Source organism: Conger conger, chromosome 7, assembly GCF_963514075.1.
Source record: "Conger conger chromosome 7, fConCon1.1, whole genome shotgun sequence".
In the NCBI taxonomy this organism is placed as follows: Eukaryota; Metazoa; Chordata; class Actinopteri; order Anguilliformes; family Congridae; genus Conger; species Conger conger.
Genome location: NC_083766.1, coordinates 43,234,455 through 43,251,458, shown reverse-complemented (window position 1 = coordinate 43,251,458; position 17,004 = coordinate 43,234,455). Strand labels below are relative to the sequence as shown.

At 41.2% G+C, this 17,004-nt stretch overlaps 1 protein-coding gene across 1 annotated transcript in view; it reads left to right on the top strand.

The window, feature by feature from the left end:
* The window catches only part of tmem132e (transmembrane protein 132E), a 583,657-nt gene that overhangs the window by 556,693 nt on the left and 9,960 nt on the right, over positions 1 to 17,004 (top strand). The window contains exons 6-8 of the mRNA XM_061247765.1: positions 639 to 844; positions 5,738 to 6,014; positions 15,471 to 15,665. Coding sequence (XP_061103749.1) covers positions 639 to 844; positions 5,738 to 6,014; positions 15,471 to 15,665 — 678 coding nt within the window. The remainder of the gene's footprint in view (positions 1 to 638; positions 845 to 5,737; positions 6,015 to 15,470; positions 15,666 to 17,004) is intronic.

Below are 17,004 nucleotides of genomic sequence, written 5' to 3'. Positions count from 1 at the left end.
CAGGATGAACAAACTACATTCCACAGTTCCTGTGAATTTTTTGGAAACTGCATTTTTAATGTCACCCCACAAGTTTTCAATGGGGTTGAAATTGGGGGATTGAGCTGGCCACTCCATTACCTCAGTACTTTTTGTCTGGAACCAAGATGTTGCTGGCTTACTCGTGTGTTTGCCTCTTTGGCATACAGCAACATAATCTCTTCAAGTATTTTGATGTATTCATACTGATCCTCTCCAATCAACTTTTGAATCAAATGATATTGTTCCTCCAAACAATGTTTAGAATGGCCCATTTTACTAAGCAATTCAGAAGGAAATTTTTATAACAATGTGTTATACATTTGCTTACCTTCTTCCTTAATAAAGGACAATTAATGACACCTTTTTTTTTTAGAATTAATTAATTATCTAATTAAACTGCTACACTGCTATTATTTTGAACATGCCCCTTTCAATGAATGAGTCAATTACTCAGAACAAGCAGCATGCATGTCATGACCGATGGGTCTGTTGTTTTTCTATTACACTACTACATCTACAAGTAAAGTATTTGCCATGCAGAAATATCACTACTACTAATAACAGTGGTTCAGCAGGTTACTGATGTTGTACTGCTATTTTCTTGAACACAACTCTAGGTGTCCATGAACTGCGACTATGTGTTTGTGAATGGAAAGGAGAAGCGAGGGTCCATGAACGCCCGGGTGATCTTCAGCTATGAACATCTGAGCGCACCCCTGGAGCTGACAGTGTGGGTGCCAAAGCTTCCTCTGCAGGTTGAGCTCTCTGACAGCAGGCTCAGCTTCATCAAGGGGTGGAGGGTCCCCATCCTGCCGGATCGCAGGTGAGGATCCAAGCAGCTGGAATCTCTGCATACCTCTGCAAATTGGTGGAGGATAGGAAGACTTGAGGTTCTGAGCTACTTCCCTTGTTTAATGTTTATGTACTGCTCTGCAGAATTGTAATACATTGATGCACTGATTTAATTATGCTTGACTGCTGCTTACTCACCTGTCTCTGAACATACCCCTCCATGGTATGTGCATAATGGTGTTTTACTTTTTTAAAAATGTTTCCTTGTTTTCATTCATTGTTTGCTTGAGTCAAACAGTTGCTTGGCTTGTATCCATTTGCTAATTTTATGGTAATTATATTACACACTCATACATTTCTCCTCATGTGCTCCCTGTGTCTGTAATGAAAATAAGTCCACAATTATTAATTGAATGGTGATTCCATCACAGCTATCTGAAATGAAAATGTAATTTTATTTGAGAGTGAGTGTCCTGGAAAAGCAAATAACTTTTTGTAACAATCTCTTCAGGTTTTTAGGTCTGCCTTTTCTTCAAATATCTCAGTACACAATATAATGATAATAATAATTATAATTTGTTCAACCAAAGTAAATTACAGTTGATTAGACTAAGCAGGGGGCAATCCCCTTTGAAGCAATGTGGGGTTTGGGGCCTTGCTCAAGCGGAATGGGGTAGCGATTCTTGGTGATGTCGTTAAGCCCTTGGTAGTTCATGCAGGGGTTAAGCACCATGTCCTTCTTCATAGCAGACCATCAGCTGAGAGAAACTCACCAATGTACTTATCCATGGCCAGGGTTTGAGGTACCAAGAGAGAGAACAGGAAGCAGGTCAATGGCAAAGGCAGGGACAGGCACGGGACTTGCTGAGGACGTAGCCTTTGTTGTGGTAGACGGCTGGTACAGAGGACAGGTCCGGAGGTGTTTCTTCAGTCACCGTTGCTGGAGCGGGAGGAACAGAGGCAGAGTGGAGGCAGAAAACATAGCAGCCAGGACTTCAGCTTGTGATAGTCTGGCTTGGAAGCCAGGGTCCGCGTAGAATGGCAGGAACATAGACTTTATTACATAAACCATGATCTCCTCCTGGTGATTGCCTGAGGTCACAGGGGTGGTGACAGTATCCAATGGAGGGCCTGTGAGAGCATTCGTTTGGAGAGCTTTGGACAGGGTAGAAGTGGGTACTCCAAGTCGACCGAACAGAGTGGGCCACATAAAATTTGCATTGGCTCCCGAGTCGATAAGAACCCGCACTTGGTGTCTTACCCCGTTCCAGGAAATAGTGGCGAACAGGGTGGATCAGGAAGTAGAGGGCGTTGGATCAATGGAGGCACCCATCAGAACCCCCTCACTTACTAACAGCCATTTACTTTTAGCGCACAGTTGCTGACAGAATGACCCGGCTCCAAAATCCATCTCTCTCTCTCTTCTGATGACAGCCTGATACGGCCGACTAGGGGGCTGTATCAAGCCCTCCACCAGATCTATACCAGGGGCTGACAACTGGGACGTGGGGTGAGTGTAGGTCTGGGCTAATGAGGTTCATCTCGCGGCTCGTCGCTCCCTCAAACGTGAATCCACGTGGATGGCTAGGTCTATCAGTGCGTCCAGATTAGCGGGCAGCTTGCAAGTGGTGAGTTAATCTTGGATTTAATCAGACAGAAAAAAAAGAAAAGTGCTGTGCAGTGCTGTGTGGTCCCAGGAAGCCACCAGGGTCCAGAACTCAATGGCGTAATCCGAGACACAGTGGTTGTCCTGGCAGATCTGGATGAGTTGGCGAGTGGAAGTTGGTCCGAAGGCGGCGCAGTCAGAGACCCTCTTCATGGCCTCAGAAAAGATGGTGAAGCTGTGGCACTCAGGGGCGCAAGACACCCAAAATGCCATACCCCACTCTCTGGCTGTCCCAACCAGCAGGGTGATGACATAAGCGACCCTGGAGCACTCGCTCAGGGTTTCCGGATGTGGCAGATTTGACAGTTTATTAGACTAAGCAGGAGACAATCCTCCCCTGGAGCAATACAGAGTTAAGGACCTTGCTCAAGTGGATCGTATTGTTGCTACACCGAGAATCGAACCACCGACTTTGTGGGCCCCAGTCATGTACCTTAACCCCTACTCTGCAGGCCGCCATGCAATGCAAACACCATAGGGAATTGAATGCTACAATATTAGAGTTATCAAATAATTTCTGTAGCTGTTGGTTGACTTATGGCTTATTGCAACCTTATGTTGTTTCTTAAGGCTCACAGAAGGTCCGTGTTTATTCATTGACACACAAATTCAAACTACCAGCAAACTGAACGTAGCTTTCCACTATGCATCATTGGACAAATGTTGCAGACAATATTACAATTGCTATTTACATTTTAAACTAGCAAACAACAAGCTAAAGTAGTACTAGCAAGCAATCTGGGGTGAATCTGGGCCAATTTCAGAGGGTGAAGAATGATAACGCCGCAGGGAATTGAATGCTACAGTAGGCTACTATAGTTATTTCTGTGTGTTTAAAATCTGTAGCTGTTCACTTATGGCTTATTGGTAAATGGTTGGCATTTATATAGCACTATACAATTGAGCCTTCTCATTGACCCATTCATACACACACACCAACGGCGATTGGCTGCCATACAAGACACCAACCAGCTCGTCAATAGCAATTCAGGGTTAGGTGTCTTGCTCAGGGACACTTTGACACACCAAGGGCGGGATCGAACCGGCAATCCTCCGACAGGCAGACGACTGATCTTACCTCCTGAGCCAATGCCGCCCCTCAATGTCGCTTATTGTACGGTGTTTCTTCCATCCGTGTTTATTGCAAAGTAAAGTAGCGGCAAACTGAACATCACTTTCAACTTTATCTACATAAAAATAAATAAAGCAATACATTATTATTAGGCTATTTATCCATTGGATATTGAAAACGAAAATTCCCTGCTTTCAGCGAAGAATGGACCACGTTAATCTCACCACCGCGATTGTCCCGTGCCATATAAAATGCATTGGCAAAGTTTACCATTGTATAAAAATATATATCAAATTGTACAGAGACCTGTATTGGCATAAAAGTTAAATCATTAGACCAGTCGCTGATGGTAAAATTGACCTGGTGTCATATTATATCAGGAAAATATTGCATGACCACAGAATTTTGAGCACACAACCCCGTCTGTAACAAAGCTCATAACAGCAGCATATTTACAGATTTCATGCCAGTCAAGTATATCAGGTAGACGCCATAGGGAAGAGGGATGAAAACATGAAGAATTATCATTTTAACCAATGCATTTTTTAAAATGGCACACGATCAACCAGCATACCTGGACGTAAACTATAGGGATTTAACTACAGATTTCTGCAACTGTGAGGTTACACTGCACAATGTCAGTGTAAATGTAAATCTTTAATTTGGCAATTCGGCTATTATCTGAATTACAATTATCTTGAAATTTCTGTTGACATCCTGATTTACCCCGCCCCCCCCTTCTGATACCCCTATCCCTGTCTAACCCCCCCCAAAAAAAATAAAAATAAAATAAAAAATAAAAATTGCACTTATGATGACGACTATATGTTTAGAACAGCAGTCCAGGGTATTTTTCTTGTTCTGGATGTGATGCTTTGACTTGTGGTAGAACCTATGCACTTGTAAGTCGCTTTGGATTAAAAGCGTCTGCCAAATGACTAAAATGTAAATGTAACATTTATCTATTAAGATGGCCAAATTAAGATTATCTATTAAGATGGCCCAAAATAAAGTTCGAAAATTAAATTAAATTTGTCAACACTCCAGTTAAAAAAAAGAAGATGCAACCCCGCTAGCAGGTTACATGGTTAACCGTTAAAAAAATGGGATGGTAACCAAAATTGATGATTTGTCACATCCCAAGTATTTACCCCATCTAACCTTTAAATTTTATTATGGTAACCAGACGGTGAGAACTATAATGTATATAGAGTGGCTATCAGTCTTTTAACACCCATCAGTTCTTACAGAGTAAGACCAGTTGATTTCAACTCATATTATTTAACTATGTTGAAAGCCCTTGTTACGACCCAGTCTAGGGTCAGGCCGTGACAGGGTAAATGATAGGGAGTGTAGAATGGGGAGGGGGAATGAAACAAACACTGCAGCCTGCTGAGTAACTCTGGTCCTGTCTGCCTAAACAAATCTAAATACACCTCGGCTAGTCTTCGAAGGCTTACCGGGCTCAAAGTGTCGTGTAGCCAACCCCCAACGGAGATCAAGTCACCTCCTAGGATCACCTTAAAAAAAAAAAATGTAAATAACAAAGGAAAATAACAAACAGTGTCCCGATGGAAGGATGCAATCCTGCTGGAGACACTCTAGCTTTACCGGAGTCACTATTCGGCGAGTAGAGGGGCAAATCGCAGTCACAGTCAGGGTGGGCAAGAGGGTCGAACATGAGTGAGGCACTGGGACGAACAGATCAAAAAGGGCTGGGCAGGAATCAGAGTCGTAAGGGATGCAAGGCTCAAAATCCAATCAGCAAACAGTTCCAAAACAGGTTAGGCAATAATCAAAGTAAAACCGACGAGGCAATTGTCATACGCGGTATTCAAATCGTAAACAAAGCAAAAGGGCGAGGCCAGAGTCGAGGGTCAAACAAAAATACGATCATACACAAATTAAATCCAAATCCAAAGTCGCCGAGCTAGTCAACCCCAATCGGCCTTTTAAAACGAGCCACCCGGTAGCAGAAATGACCGATTCTGTGAGAAACCGGAAGTAAACAAAACATAGTTGTGCATCCAGCAAAGATACAAATACACAAAGCTTACGACAGAGGTAGTAACACCCTCTTTACCTAGTGCTGCAACTGTAGTTCATGGGTTATGTGGTTATGTCCTCCTTTATGGTGACTGCAATAAATACATTTCTATAACCTTGCAATCCCCCCCCCCCCCCAGGACCACGAGGGACAGTGATGACGATGATGAAGATGATCGGAAGGTCAGCCGGGGCTGCACACTCCAGTACCAGCATGCCACGGTCAAGGTGCTGACCCAGTTCCACACCACCTCCACAGAAGGCACTGACCAGGTCATAACCATGCTGGGGCCAGATTGGCAGGTGGACGTCACAGACCTGGTGAAGGATTCCCTGAAAGTTTCCAACCCCAGAGTGGCAGAGCTGGTTGACCAAATGGTCCTGGTGGGCCTAGAGGTCGGAACCACCATGCTGAAGGTGGGTGGTACAGCCTAACACTATGCATGTGCTAACACTAAACAGAATGCACAGAGATAGCCATTTACACACTTATTGTATTGTGTTAAGAGTGGCATGGGCTCCTGCAGCCACATAAATAGATCATCAGAAACATATAAGCAATTGGAGTTGGCCTATACTTTTAAATCCATTTTATAAGTTGACTTAGTCAGAATGATGAGAACATTTCCATTTGCCTACTGATGCCTGTTCTTGGAAAATCAAAGCCAATTAAAGACACAAGCACAATAGAAAAGTTAAAACTAACCAGTTTTAACAAACCAAGGTCATAAATAATGAATGGCCTTGGGGTAAAACACATTTCTACAGAAATTCTACTCTCCCTCCCCTTCCTCCTCAGTAGATATTATGTATATCTATCTTATATATTAGATATTATATATTATGCATATTGCTCCATAGAGGAGGTATGTCGTGATAGGTCCAATTGTAATTGCTAGTTTTGGTTGACATTCAGTCTGTAAAAAGGAAAGGCGTAGAGAGAGGGTGAAGCTTTTCATTTTGCAGCTTTCTGATTCAGTAATTTTTCTATAATCATATCTTTCTCCACACTGCTCTGCACTGTGTGTAGCCTCCAAACTCCTTCCTTAAAATAGCAATGTTAATGACTGTGGTTTCAGTGAAGTGAACGGCAAAAATAATATTTTTCCCCCATGTGACTTTATGCATGCCTTGTGCTTCTTTCCCCTGGGCCTGGAATATTTAAAATAAATCTATAAACTAGAACCTTCCACATTCCCCCAGATGTCAACACTATGGTAAGTTTGCCATCCCCTTGTGATTCAATTATGCAAGAAGAAACTCAATTGGAAAGTTTTGAAGGGGGTGGTTCAGTGAACAAAATTGTAATTTTTTTCATTAAACTGTCTCTGTTGGTTGTTTTCCACATTCGTAATACTGTATTTTAGTGCCAGTTCTACAGCCTCATTAGCCACTGCCATTACATCTCAGAAAAACAAATTATTCAAGATAGTTTAAAAGTTTGTGTAGATGACTGCAACATTGTCTTATGTGGGACAGAACTGTTCTGCGAAATTCTCCTCTGCTGTCGCTTATGTTTATATATTTTAATCTTGGATTAAATATATTCAGAGGGAGAAAACATGTATGTAGATTGATGTGTAGTGACCTGGAACTGTCCTTTCCAGTACATTAGTACATTTGAATAAAATAATATGATGCCTGAGAGTATAATGTTGATATTTTGGTTTAGGAATAAAATAAAGAAAAAACAAGAGGCAAGTGTTTTCATTTCAGATAGTATATGCAGTCACTAATGCAGTTTATTATGTCCAGTGAGGTAGACAAAACATAAAGAGCATGTTATGCTCATTCGCTTCAACACTTCAACAGCCTGATTGCCATGGTGATACTTTACACCTCATACTTATGGATTACTGTTTGGGAGAGAGGATGAACAACATTTACAAGATGGCAGATATGTGGAGTGAAGATTTTAGATCACAAACTTTTTTAGAGATTAGTTTCTGTGAAGGATTTATCAGAAGCAACAGAATAATGGTATCTGATATTCCTTCTTCTACAGAGGAGCAGAGCTAAATGCAATTCAGGAGAAAATATTATTTCTGGGCAGAGCTCAAAACTTTTCTTCAAAGCTTCAAACATAGCACTCTTTATGCTGTCACATTAGTGCTGTACATGAGAAACTACCGTGGTTTCATATTTAATTTGATGTTTTGCCTCTGTGGCAAGAATGCCGCCAACTGGGAAAAAAGACTTGTGAGGTCTCCGACAGTAGGGGGCAGCCAGTTTTATCGTCCTGACAGGTGGAGCAGTTAGTAGCAAGATTACCCATAATCCATTGTGGTTTGTGGTTTGGGGTTTGTTTTTCACACAACCACCACCAGGTGGCAAAAGTGAACACTCAAAGCTGTCGTGAATTACTGGAGTTTCCCCCACAGTAACTGATAAGAACAAGACTTTTGTAGTGCGTGTTTTTATCGTCAATTTATACACGGTAGCACAGTAGCTAGCCTACAATGTGATGAGAGCATAGAGGGTGGTTTTTTTTTTCTTCCTGTTGCAGTGGGTAATCTGGTAACCCGAAAACAATGATAGTAGTTGTTCTAAACTATGTTTAAAGTGAGAGATAATGTCATAATGGTCAGCAAAGCCGAAAAAGACAGGAAATTCAACCCAAAAACGATGTTTTAAAGAAGCGATAATGATTGGCAAAAGCCGTAAAAGACAGGAAATTCACAGAAGCACCGAGAAAATTATCTTGAAGGCTTCCAACACACAATGCATTAATACCTACTATAGGTACAGTAACTATGGTGGTCTACTTCAAACAACATGTATGACTGGGCAGGCTGCTGAGGATTCAATCAAATATTCAGACTTCGGTCAAGAGGAATTTCAGCAACAAACACGCTCAAACCACAACACTTTATCCCACCCCCTCTCTGTAAATGCGCTGATGTTGAAACGCCATTGGCTGTGGCAATTAAAACCAATTTTCAACCAATGAGCTCGAATTATTGTACAGCTATATAATGTTTTGGTACAGAGTGCTGGCCCGTCAACTGCATATTTTGAAATCTGAATTTAAGGACTACAAGCACAGAGGATGAGTCAACATGTCAGTGAGCCTTTTTCAATGATAGAAAGGGATTTACAAGGCAATGGGGTCTTGTAACAATGTTTTAACACAAAACTCTTACCTATTATACCTTTTATGTGTCTTGTTACTTACTAGAAATGAATGATGAAGCATGTCATGTTAGCTAGCTAGACAGTCAGGCTGTATTCATAAATGTTCATAAATGTCTTAAAATGTATATAGTGCTGTACAGTATACACACTAGCAATGCGTTCTTTGCTTTTAAAATAGTAATTTTGTCTGGAAATGCGCCCACAAAGATGAACCAAGGTGGCAAGCCAACCCACTACACTAGCCTATCTTGTGACGGCACTCATGTATATGAGAGTGACTACGGGGTAGCTACAGGTATTCTACATTGTCTAGCCTATGTCTGTTAGGACTCAAAACTGCTACGTTTGCAGTGGTGCGAGTCAAGAGAATGCAATTTAAAATGAATACAATTTATTAAACAATGTGTAATGCAGCTCCCCAGGCAGGGCATAGTACCCAGGTGGTGAAGGTTCCTGCCCTTTGTCCCAATCTGTACCCAGTCAAATCGCCCCAGTCTGGTTTCTCCTCCATCTCTCCTATGGCATACCTCTCACTACTGAAGGGGGGCCCCGGGCCCAGGATGGCCTCAGCGGCAAGAGTCCCCCAGGTAATTCACAGGGCAGGTCTCAACATCCTCCCATGAATAGGGCCCTATCATCTTGAAGGGTGGGCTGGGAGGAGTGCCAGTGAGGCATAGGCCTTGGAGTTTTCTGCAGGCACGGCGTCCTCTCGGCATATCCAAAAAATAAATGAAATATAAATTTTAAGCAACCAAAAAAACCTGTCCACCCGGAGGCGCTATGACCACATCCTCTATCAATGTAGCGTCGGGCTGAGGAGGGACATCAACAATCATTCCATGGTCAGTCACATTTATTCCCCACTTTGACATTTGGTCTGAAACACAGCTGAACCTCTTGACCATGTCCGCATGCTGGTGTACAGGTCTACCTAATAAAGTGCTCAGTGAGTGTATTTACAGAAAGTATTCAGACCCCTTCACTTTTTTCACACTTTATTGTGTTGTTGATTTAATTTTAAATTGATAAAATTGCCATTTCTACCCATTAATCTACACTCGATGACCCATAATGATGAAGTGAAAACATAAGTATTCAGACCCTTTACTGGAGAGGCTTCAGGACAGTCATTGACTGTCCTTGAGTGGCCCAGTGAATGCCTCAGACTAAAGACTCAAACCCCATGGGACATCTATGGCGAGACCTAAAGATGGCAGTTCACAGACACTTCCCATCCAGTCTGATTGAGCTTGAGAGGATCTGCCAGGAAGAATGCGATAAACTGCCCAAATCTAGGTGTGTAAAGCTTTTAGAGACTTACCCATGGCAATTGCCATCTGTCTGAGCACAGACTTCAAATATCAAGTTAAATGTTGGTCAGTTCGACTATATTACATGATTGGCATTTGGCAGACGCTCTTATCCAGAGCGACGTACAGTTGATTAGACTAAGCTGGAGACAATCCTCCCCTGGAGCAATGCAGGGTTAAGGGCCTTGCTCAGGGGCCCAATGGCTGTGCGGATCTTATTGTGGCTACACCGGGATTAGAACCACCGACCTTGCGTGTCCCAGTCATTTAGCTTAGCCACTACGCTACAGGCCCCCCAGTATAGCACATAACAATGGTGTCTAAATTAGCCCATTTACCCAGACAGCAATTCTGGCCAATGAACAACGTAATGGCGAGTGTAGGAAAATGTGCAATAAAAGCTGTATTGAAAACTTATTATTTGGTCAATAGGCAAAGAGTTTCATTCCGGGGTGCAAAATAGGACAATTTCTTTCACTTTCATTCATGCCTAGCCAATGTGAGTCATGTGAGGCTGGCGGAAAACATGAGATGGCAGTCGGAACATGTAGCCTTACTATCTGGACTAAAGAAGGTGGTCAGTAGATTAATAAAAATAAAGAAACATCTATAGCTATTCAAGTTTATGAACAGAATATGCCTTGCATCAACATAAATTGTCCTTATATGATTTCCCTCGGGATGAATAAAGTATCTATCTATCTATCAGTGGATTACTAGAGCTAGTCACAAACTTTACAGGGCAAGTGGATTCTGCCGCGTATGTCACTTCACACCATTAATAAAACTTAACATTTCATGTTGGCTGTACTTCAAAAAACTGGAATGCAACTGAAGACTAATATATACTGAGCTTATAAGTAGCGTAGCTTTGTTCTTTTAATTCTGCATTGAGCTAGCACTGCAAGCCTATTATCAACAGGCAGTTACAGCCCACTAATTTTAGTTATATTTTTACAAATAAACACAAGGTCAAATGTAGTTTACCTTAGCGCTGGTTCCCATTAATACAGCAGCTAGCGCAGCCAATAACATTTGTTACATAAGAGGCATCATGTAGTGAAACACAAGAAATGAAAATAGTAATGTAACTCCAACCAATGTGGACACCCATATTAACTGTTCTGAAGAACCGGTACATGACAGCAAGGAAAGCAAGGTAGCCTACCATATGACTCTGATTATATATGTGATTCGATTATATTCTTGCTAATGGCTGCTTCCTTGATATTATTTCAACAAGGCAGGTATTCAGCCATCTATTATATATCATGGACATGGCAGATCTAGCTAGCTAAACAGCTCATTATAAACTTTAGCATAACTAATTATGGAGTGAGTCAGAAGAGCTGACATTAACACATTTCCTGGTGATCATCCATAGACGGCCTATCATTAGTATCGTATTAATATAGTGTATGTTTGCTGCATTTATTTTAAATGCAACTTTGCAACACCATGGTCTCATACACATGTATCTAATACTCAGTATCTAATGAGCACCTGCTGCATTTGTTTGCTGAAGTGAATAAACATCACAACGATTATTGGAAGTTTTATGGTAGTTTCTCAAAGGTATCAAAATCTCAAAGGTTGTGTTATGTTATTGCTATTCAGTCTTCTTTCTTAAAAGATAACGTTGTTGGGTGGTGAGGAAACAGGTGGCCACATATTTACCAGAGGAATCCATGGTCACCCCTAGCCACCCCCTAGGTCCACCCCTGGTTCTATAAACAAAACCCATTGAGTACCATATACAATACTAGAGGAAATCAGGAAGGGAGCAAATACTTTTAACAGCAGGGTGTTTTTGGAATTCAGTCTTATTCATAAAAGTATCTTGTGAATCTGGGTGGTTAACCTGTCACTAGTTAGTTAGCTCTAAATTAGCCAGGCTGAAATGAATACAAAACATAAACACCATTGCTCAGCTATATATACAGTGCTGTGAAAAATGATTTACTCATCATATATGCACAGGTCGAGACCTTGTAACAAAGTCAGCCCCCATAAATCCAATAGTCACAAGGAGACTTGGCTGCAAAGCTTTTGGTAACACCGCCACTAAAACCCCATGGTGAGCTGCTACGTTAACCTTGGTGAAGACTAGGTAGTAGCTGCAGTGCATATCTCATTCAGTTGCCCACCATTCAGTCTCGACAGTAAAGACTGCCACCTGATTGAGCATGCCAGGTAAGTGAATGGCTCTGAGGCTCAATTGATAATGAAAGGCCCAGGTGTGCAGCCGCTGCACCACCCGCAAAGCTACTGCTGACCTGGTTCTCAGGTGGTTGACCTGATAGACTGAAATTACTGTCTGTCCATACAAGCACATGCTTGCCCTCCAGGACTGTGGCAAGAAGTGTTTTTGCACCATGTACACATAAATTCCAGACATTTATGTCTTCCACTTCCTGTTGTCTGCACTACAGCCCTCTGACTGCCCTGTGTTACCAGACTGTTCTCCACCCTAAACGGAAAGCACCTGCACCAGTTCCCAACAGGATGGAATCATCCATAAGGGATCGCACTGGCTCAATATATGCAGCCATCTAATCTGACCCCTCCATTCTTTATGCCACTTGGGGTACAAGCCACGCTTGCATGAGAAACAAGGAGAGAAGGCTCAATGGTATTACTACTGATGCCACAGTCAGCATATGGAGCAGTTGAAGGACGAGGGCTGCTGTCATGCCAAAAACAAATGAAGGCAAATGCAGAAGCATTTGTAGATGAAAGGCAATAGGAACTTCTTTGTCCAGTCTCAGTTTTTCACTGAAATATGCCAGGGAGGTGTTTATATTTGTGGAGTTATAAATCATAATTTCTATAACTACAGCTTCCATAAATGAAAGAAAATTAATTTAGGTGTCGGGATAAAAAGACGCAGGGAGGCAGATCGCAAAGAAGTTAAATGGCAGCTTCACCTTCACAATTCGGACCCTGGGCAAATGCAAAAATAAATGGTATCGTGTATCCTCGGCTCATCAGGAAATCTCTTTCAAGAAAGGAACTTCTGTCATTGGTTTGTATGCAACATTATTTATTGATAAGACACATCCCGCGCTAAAACCTTGAAGCGCAGTGGCAGAGTAGGCCTACTGTTTGGAAAGGAGCGCTCTTCTATCTGTCAGGTTAGTATTTTTAAGTCAAGAAATTTGATAAATCACTTTTATTCTAGTGTAAAAGTAACCTATTTTTACACTTAAGTCACACTTAAGACTTTTTTTTTTACTTTTAGTTGCTTGATACATACGGCCCCTGGGCTCCAGTACCCATTTCCTATCGGCTGATAGGGAAGAAAATTTGTGAAGAAAAACTGACTATTTTTTTATCATTTAAAAAATGCTTTTATTTTAAGTATTGCATTTACAGTGTTGGCATAATTTTAATCTTAAAGTATGTAAATGCCTGATGGTCCTGACTCTGGTCTTTCTAGTGTTAACTAGAAAGACACTTCTCCGCTTTACAATTTTAAATTTAATTTAGTCTAAGACTAGGCTAAATCTGAAACTAGCCCTATATGTTTATATATATATATATATATATATATATATATATATATATATATATATATATATATATATATATATATATAAGACATGTAGAAGCCTTTAAATCACAGTAAAACAGTATCTTATTCTTAATTTCAAGCCTGATAGAAAATTGGGTTTGTTCCAATTTATCTGATCAATTCATAATTACACACCTACAGTGCAACCAGTAAGTATTTGGGCAGTGGTATTTTTTCTGTTCTTTTGGCTCTGTACTCAATCCAGCACATTGAATTTGAAATTAAACAATGAATCACTTTCAGTTACCCTGTGGTCCAGCACTCTGAATACTGGACGCAGGATAACTGGGGATTACCCAGATTTTTGAGGTAATTCTCCCTCCTCATTTATGAATTCAGATTAACTTTGTTGGTGGATCCTTCCATCAGCATGAGAGAGGAACCACAATCAATGATGTATGCAAAAATAGAATCTTTAATCGTAAATGCACAAATTAGCCAGTTCTGTTGCAGGCTACTCAGTAGATCCTGACATAACATAATACTACACATATGGGGTTACATTACCATGGTATTATTAAATAATCTTTTACAATTTGACTGATAACATCTAGGTTACAATCACACTGACTAGCAACTTGTGTCATCCTGAAGCACGCTCAAGTATACAGCTGAAAATGGCTGAATTTAGAATGATGGTGTTACTTACGAGTCGAGTGTAAACAAGAAGAAGAGAAACAGAAGAAAAGAAGGGAGAATCTCTGATGCCCAGTAAGATGCATGAGGTTCAAAGCAGTGTAATACAGCTGTGTGCAGGTTGGCAACATCACAATTCTCCATTAAGGTCAAAGTTAGCGTGAACACTGGCGCAGATGGCGGTTTCTGAGCAAAACAGAACTTGGAGGCCCAGCAGCATGATAATCCATCTATGGGTGAGGGCGTTGAGGCCAGGGACTCAAAAAATGGTTTGCCAAGGCTTAGGTAAAAAGAAGAAAAAGTTCAAAGCAGAAGGGCGAAGCCCTGGGTATAATTAATTACTGCTGTTTCCCCTCAGGGGTGGTTCACAATACATTTAGGAAAATACCCAACACACTTCATCAGCTTAGATCAATATTGAGATTTGTCTCGATGTTCATTATGATTTTCACGAGCTAGCCATATCAAACACCTCAGGTTGAGGTGAGCATTGTGGGCTAACAAACGTGAATGCGGTGCAACACGATAATCACAGGCACTGGACTCAATGTTTTCCTATCCATTACATTACAAAGCACTTAGCAGACACTCTTATCAAGAGCGACATACAACAAAGTGCAGATCGAACACAGGAACAAGTGTGAAGAGGACCTTAGAGGACAGTACGGATCCGAGTCCTAGCGTGACCATACAGATACAATTGGAACCCTTGAAGAATAGATCAACTTACGAACTGGCATACCACGGTTGGCAGCTAGAATACCCAGAGTACAACAATACAATATCTAATACAACAATACCTATATATAACTATATATAAGTGCCATTATAATCTATGGCATATACAAGGCTAATCATGGCGGTGAAGTAGGGAGAAAAAGGTGACATACTGGGAATTCACGCTAGTGAACACATATGATATAAGAATGCAGGAAGAAGCTGGTGCCGAGTGGGTAAATTCAAGGGGTATAAAACAGCAGAAGTCGGAATATTAAAGGGATATTAAAGAGATAACGGGTTTACTCAGAAATATGGTCAGAGAGAGGACTGCAGAAAAATTGACAAAGATTGACAGCTATCCTTTATATACCCAAAATCCATTGGATCCATCCAATTTATTCATGTTCTGTCCTAAAGTATGTTTTTCAATCCCAGGGAATGCCTGCTGTCATACAAAATAAGCATTAACTCCATCCCCCCCCAACCCTCCCATTACAGGTGGAGTCCCCACTGGCTGTGGAGGCTGTGCTTGGTGAGACCATGTTCTCTGTCATCGATGATAAAGTGTCCATTCTGGAGCTCCGAGTTCATGCTGTTTCCGGTCTCTCTCTGATGCTACAACCCAGCCCAGGCAACAGCCACACCATGGTTGCCAAGGCAACTGGCCTACAGATACTCTCCACTCCAAAACAGGTACTCTTGACCAAACCGAGCTTGTAGGCACATCTGTGCATGGACCAAGGCCTTTGGAAACATATTTTTGCAGTTATTATTTATTATTTATATTATATATTTTACATCTATGGCGACTGTGTCTTTTGAAGCCAGATCCTTTGACGATTCAGTGATCGTCAACTTCTCTGGATGGCTTATATCATACACTTACTCTTTTCCTGCTTACAGCTCATCCAGATATGTTAAGGATCACTGGATCAGTGTTGGGTCTGCACAGGTTTTTCAAGCAAGTGAACACAAGGATGCACTTTTGCACTGGCTGTGAATTAGCAGGTTCAAAGCAGAATGTGAAAGAGAGAGAATATGTATGCTACTTTTTCCAAAGTTTAGAAACATTTTTCTCAAAGGTGTATTGTGATTTTTTGTTTCATTTTAACATTTTGCCTCTGTGCCAAGAATGCCGTCGCCCAGGAAAAAATACTTGCAAGGTTCCAACAGAGCGTAATTTCGACCTGTAACAGGTCGAGCAGTCATTTGTAGCAAGATTACCCGTAATCCATAGTGGTGTAGGGTTTGTTTTTAGCACAAGCACCACCAGGTGGCAAATATGGGCACTTTACGCTACAGCTGTCATGAGCCTACCATTGCCAGCATGATTTAATTAATTTTCCCAACATTAGGGAGGGCAAAGTGGAGCTTTAGAATGTAGACCGCTGTGTATGCATGTGAGCCCGCCAATACATTTCTCACAGAAAACATAATTTGTCCACTTTTTTACTTCACAGTAGTGCCGATAAAACTTACAAGAACTAAGTGCTAGTGTGTTCTAAGCCTTGGTCCCTGTATGAGGTGAGCATGATGTAGCTAGCATAAGTGAATAGCACAAACCCATACAATTAGCTTTTTAACGGCACTTATTCAAATAGTAAATGAAAGCATTCAATTATAATCAACGGTAACATTTTTAAAAAGCACGTCCAAAAATGGCAAAAGTCCTACCATAGGATCGATTTACATCTTTCAAAGTCATATATTTTCTTTGAAATCGTCATTAATTTCTCTTGCCAGCTTATTGGTGAGTCTGCATGATCCGAGAGTTCCGTTGCTATGTAAATTACGTTAGAAGGATACAACACGGTTATTTGCTACCTAAACTTGGCCGCATGCTCGAAAGCATTAACATGATTGCAGTCTGACATGTCTATTATCAAAATCCATTTAAACTATTCAAAAGTAACCAGAGATTTATAAGGCCAGAGAGTAACCAGACACTTATAAGACTGAAATTTTAACAGATTTGAAAACATCCTGACACAGACATAACGGGGGATGATGAAATGTAATAAAACGTAATGGA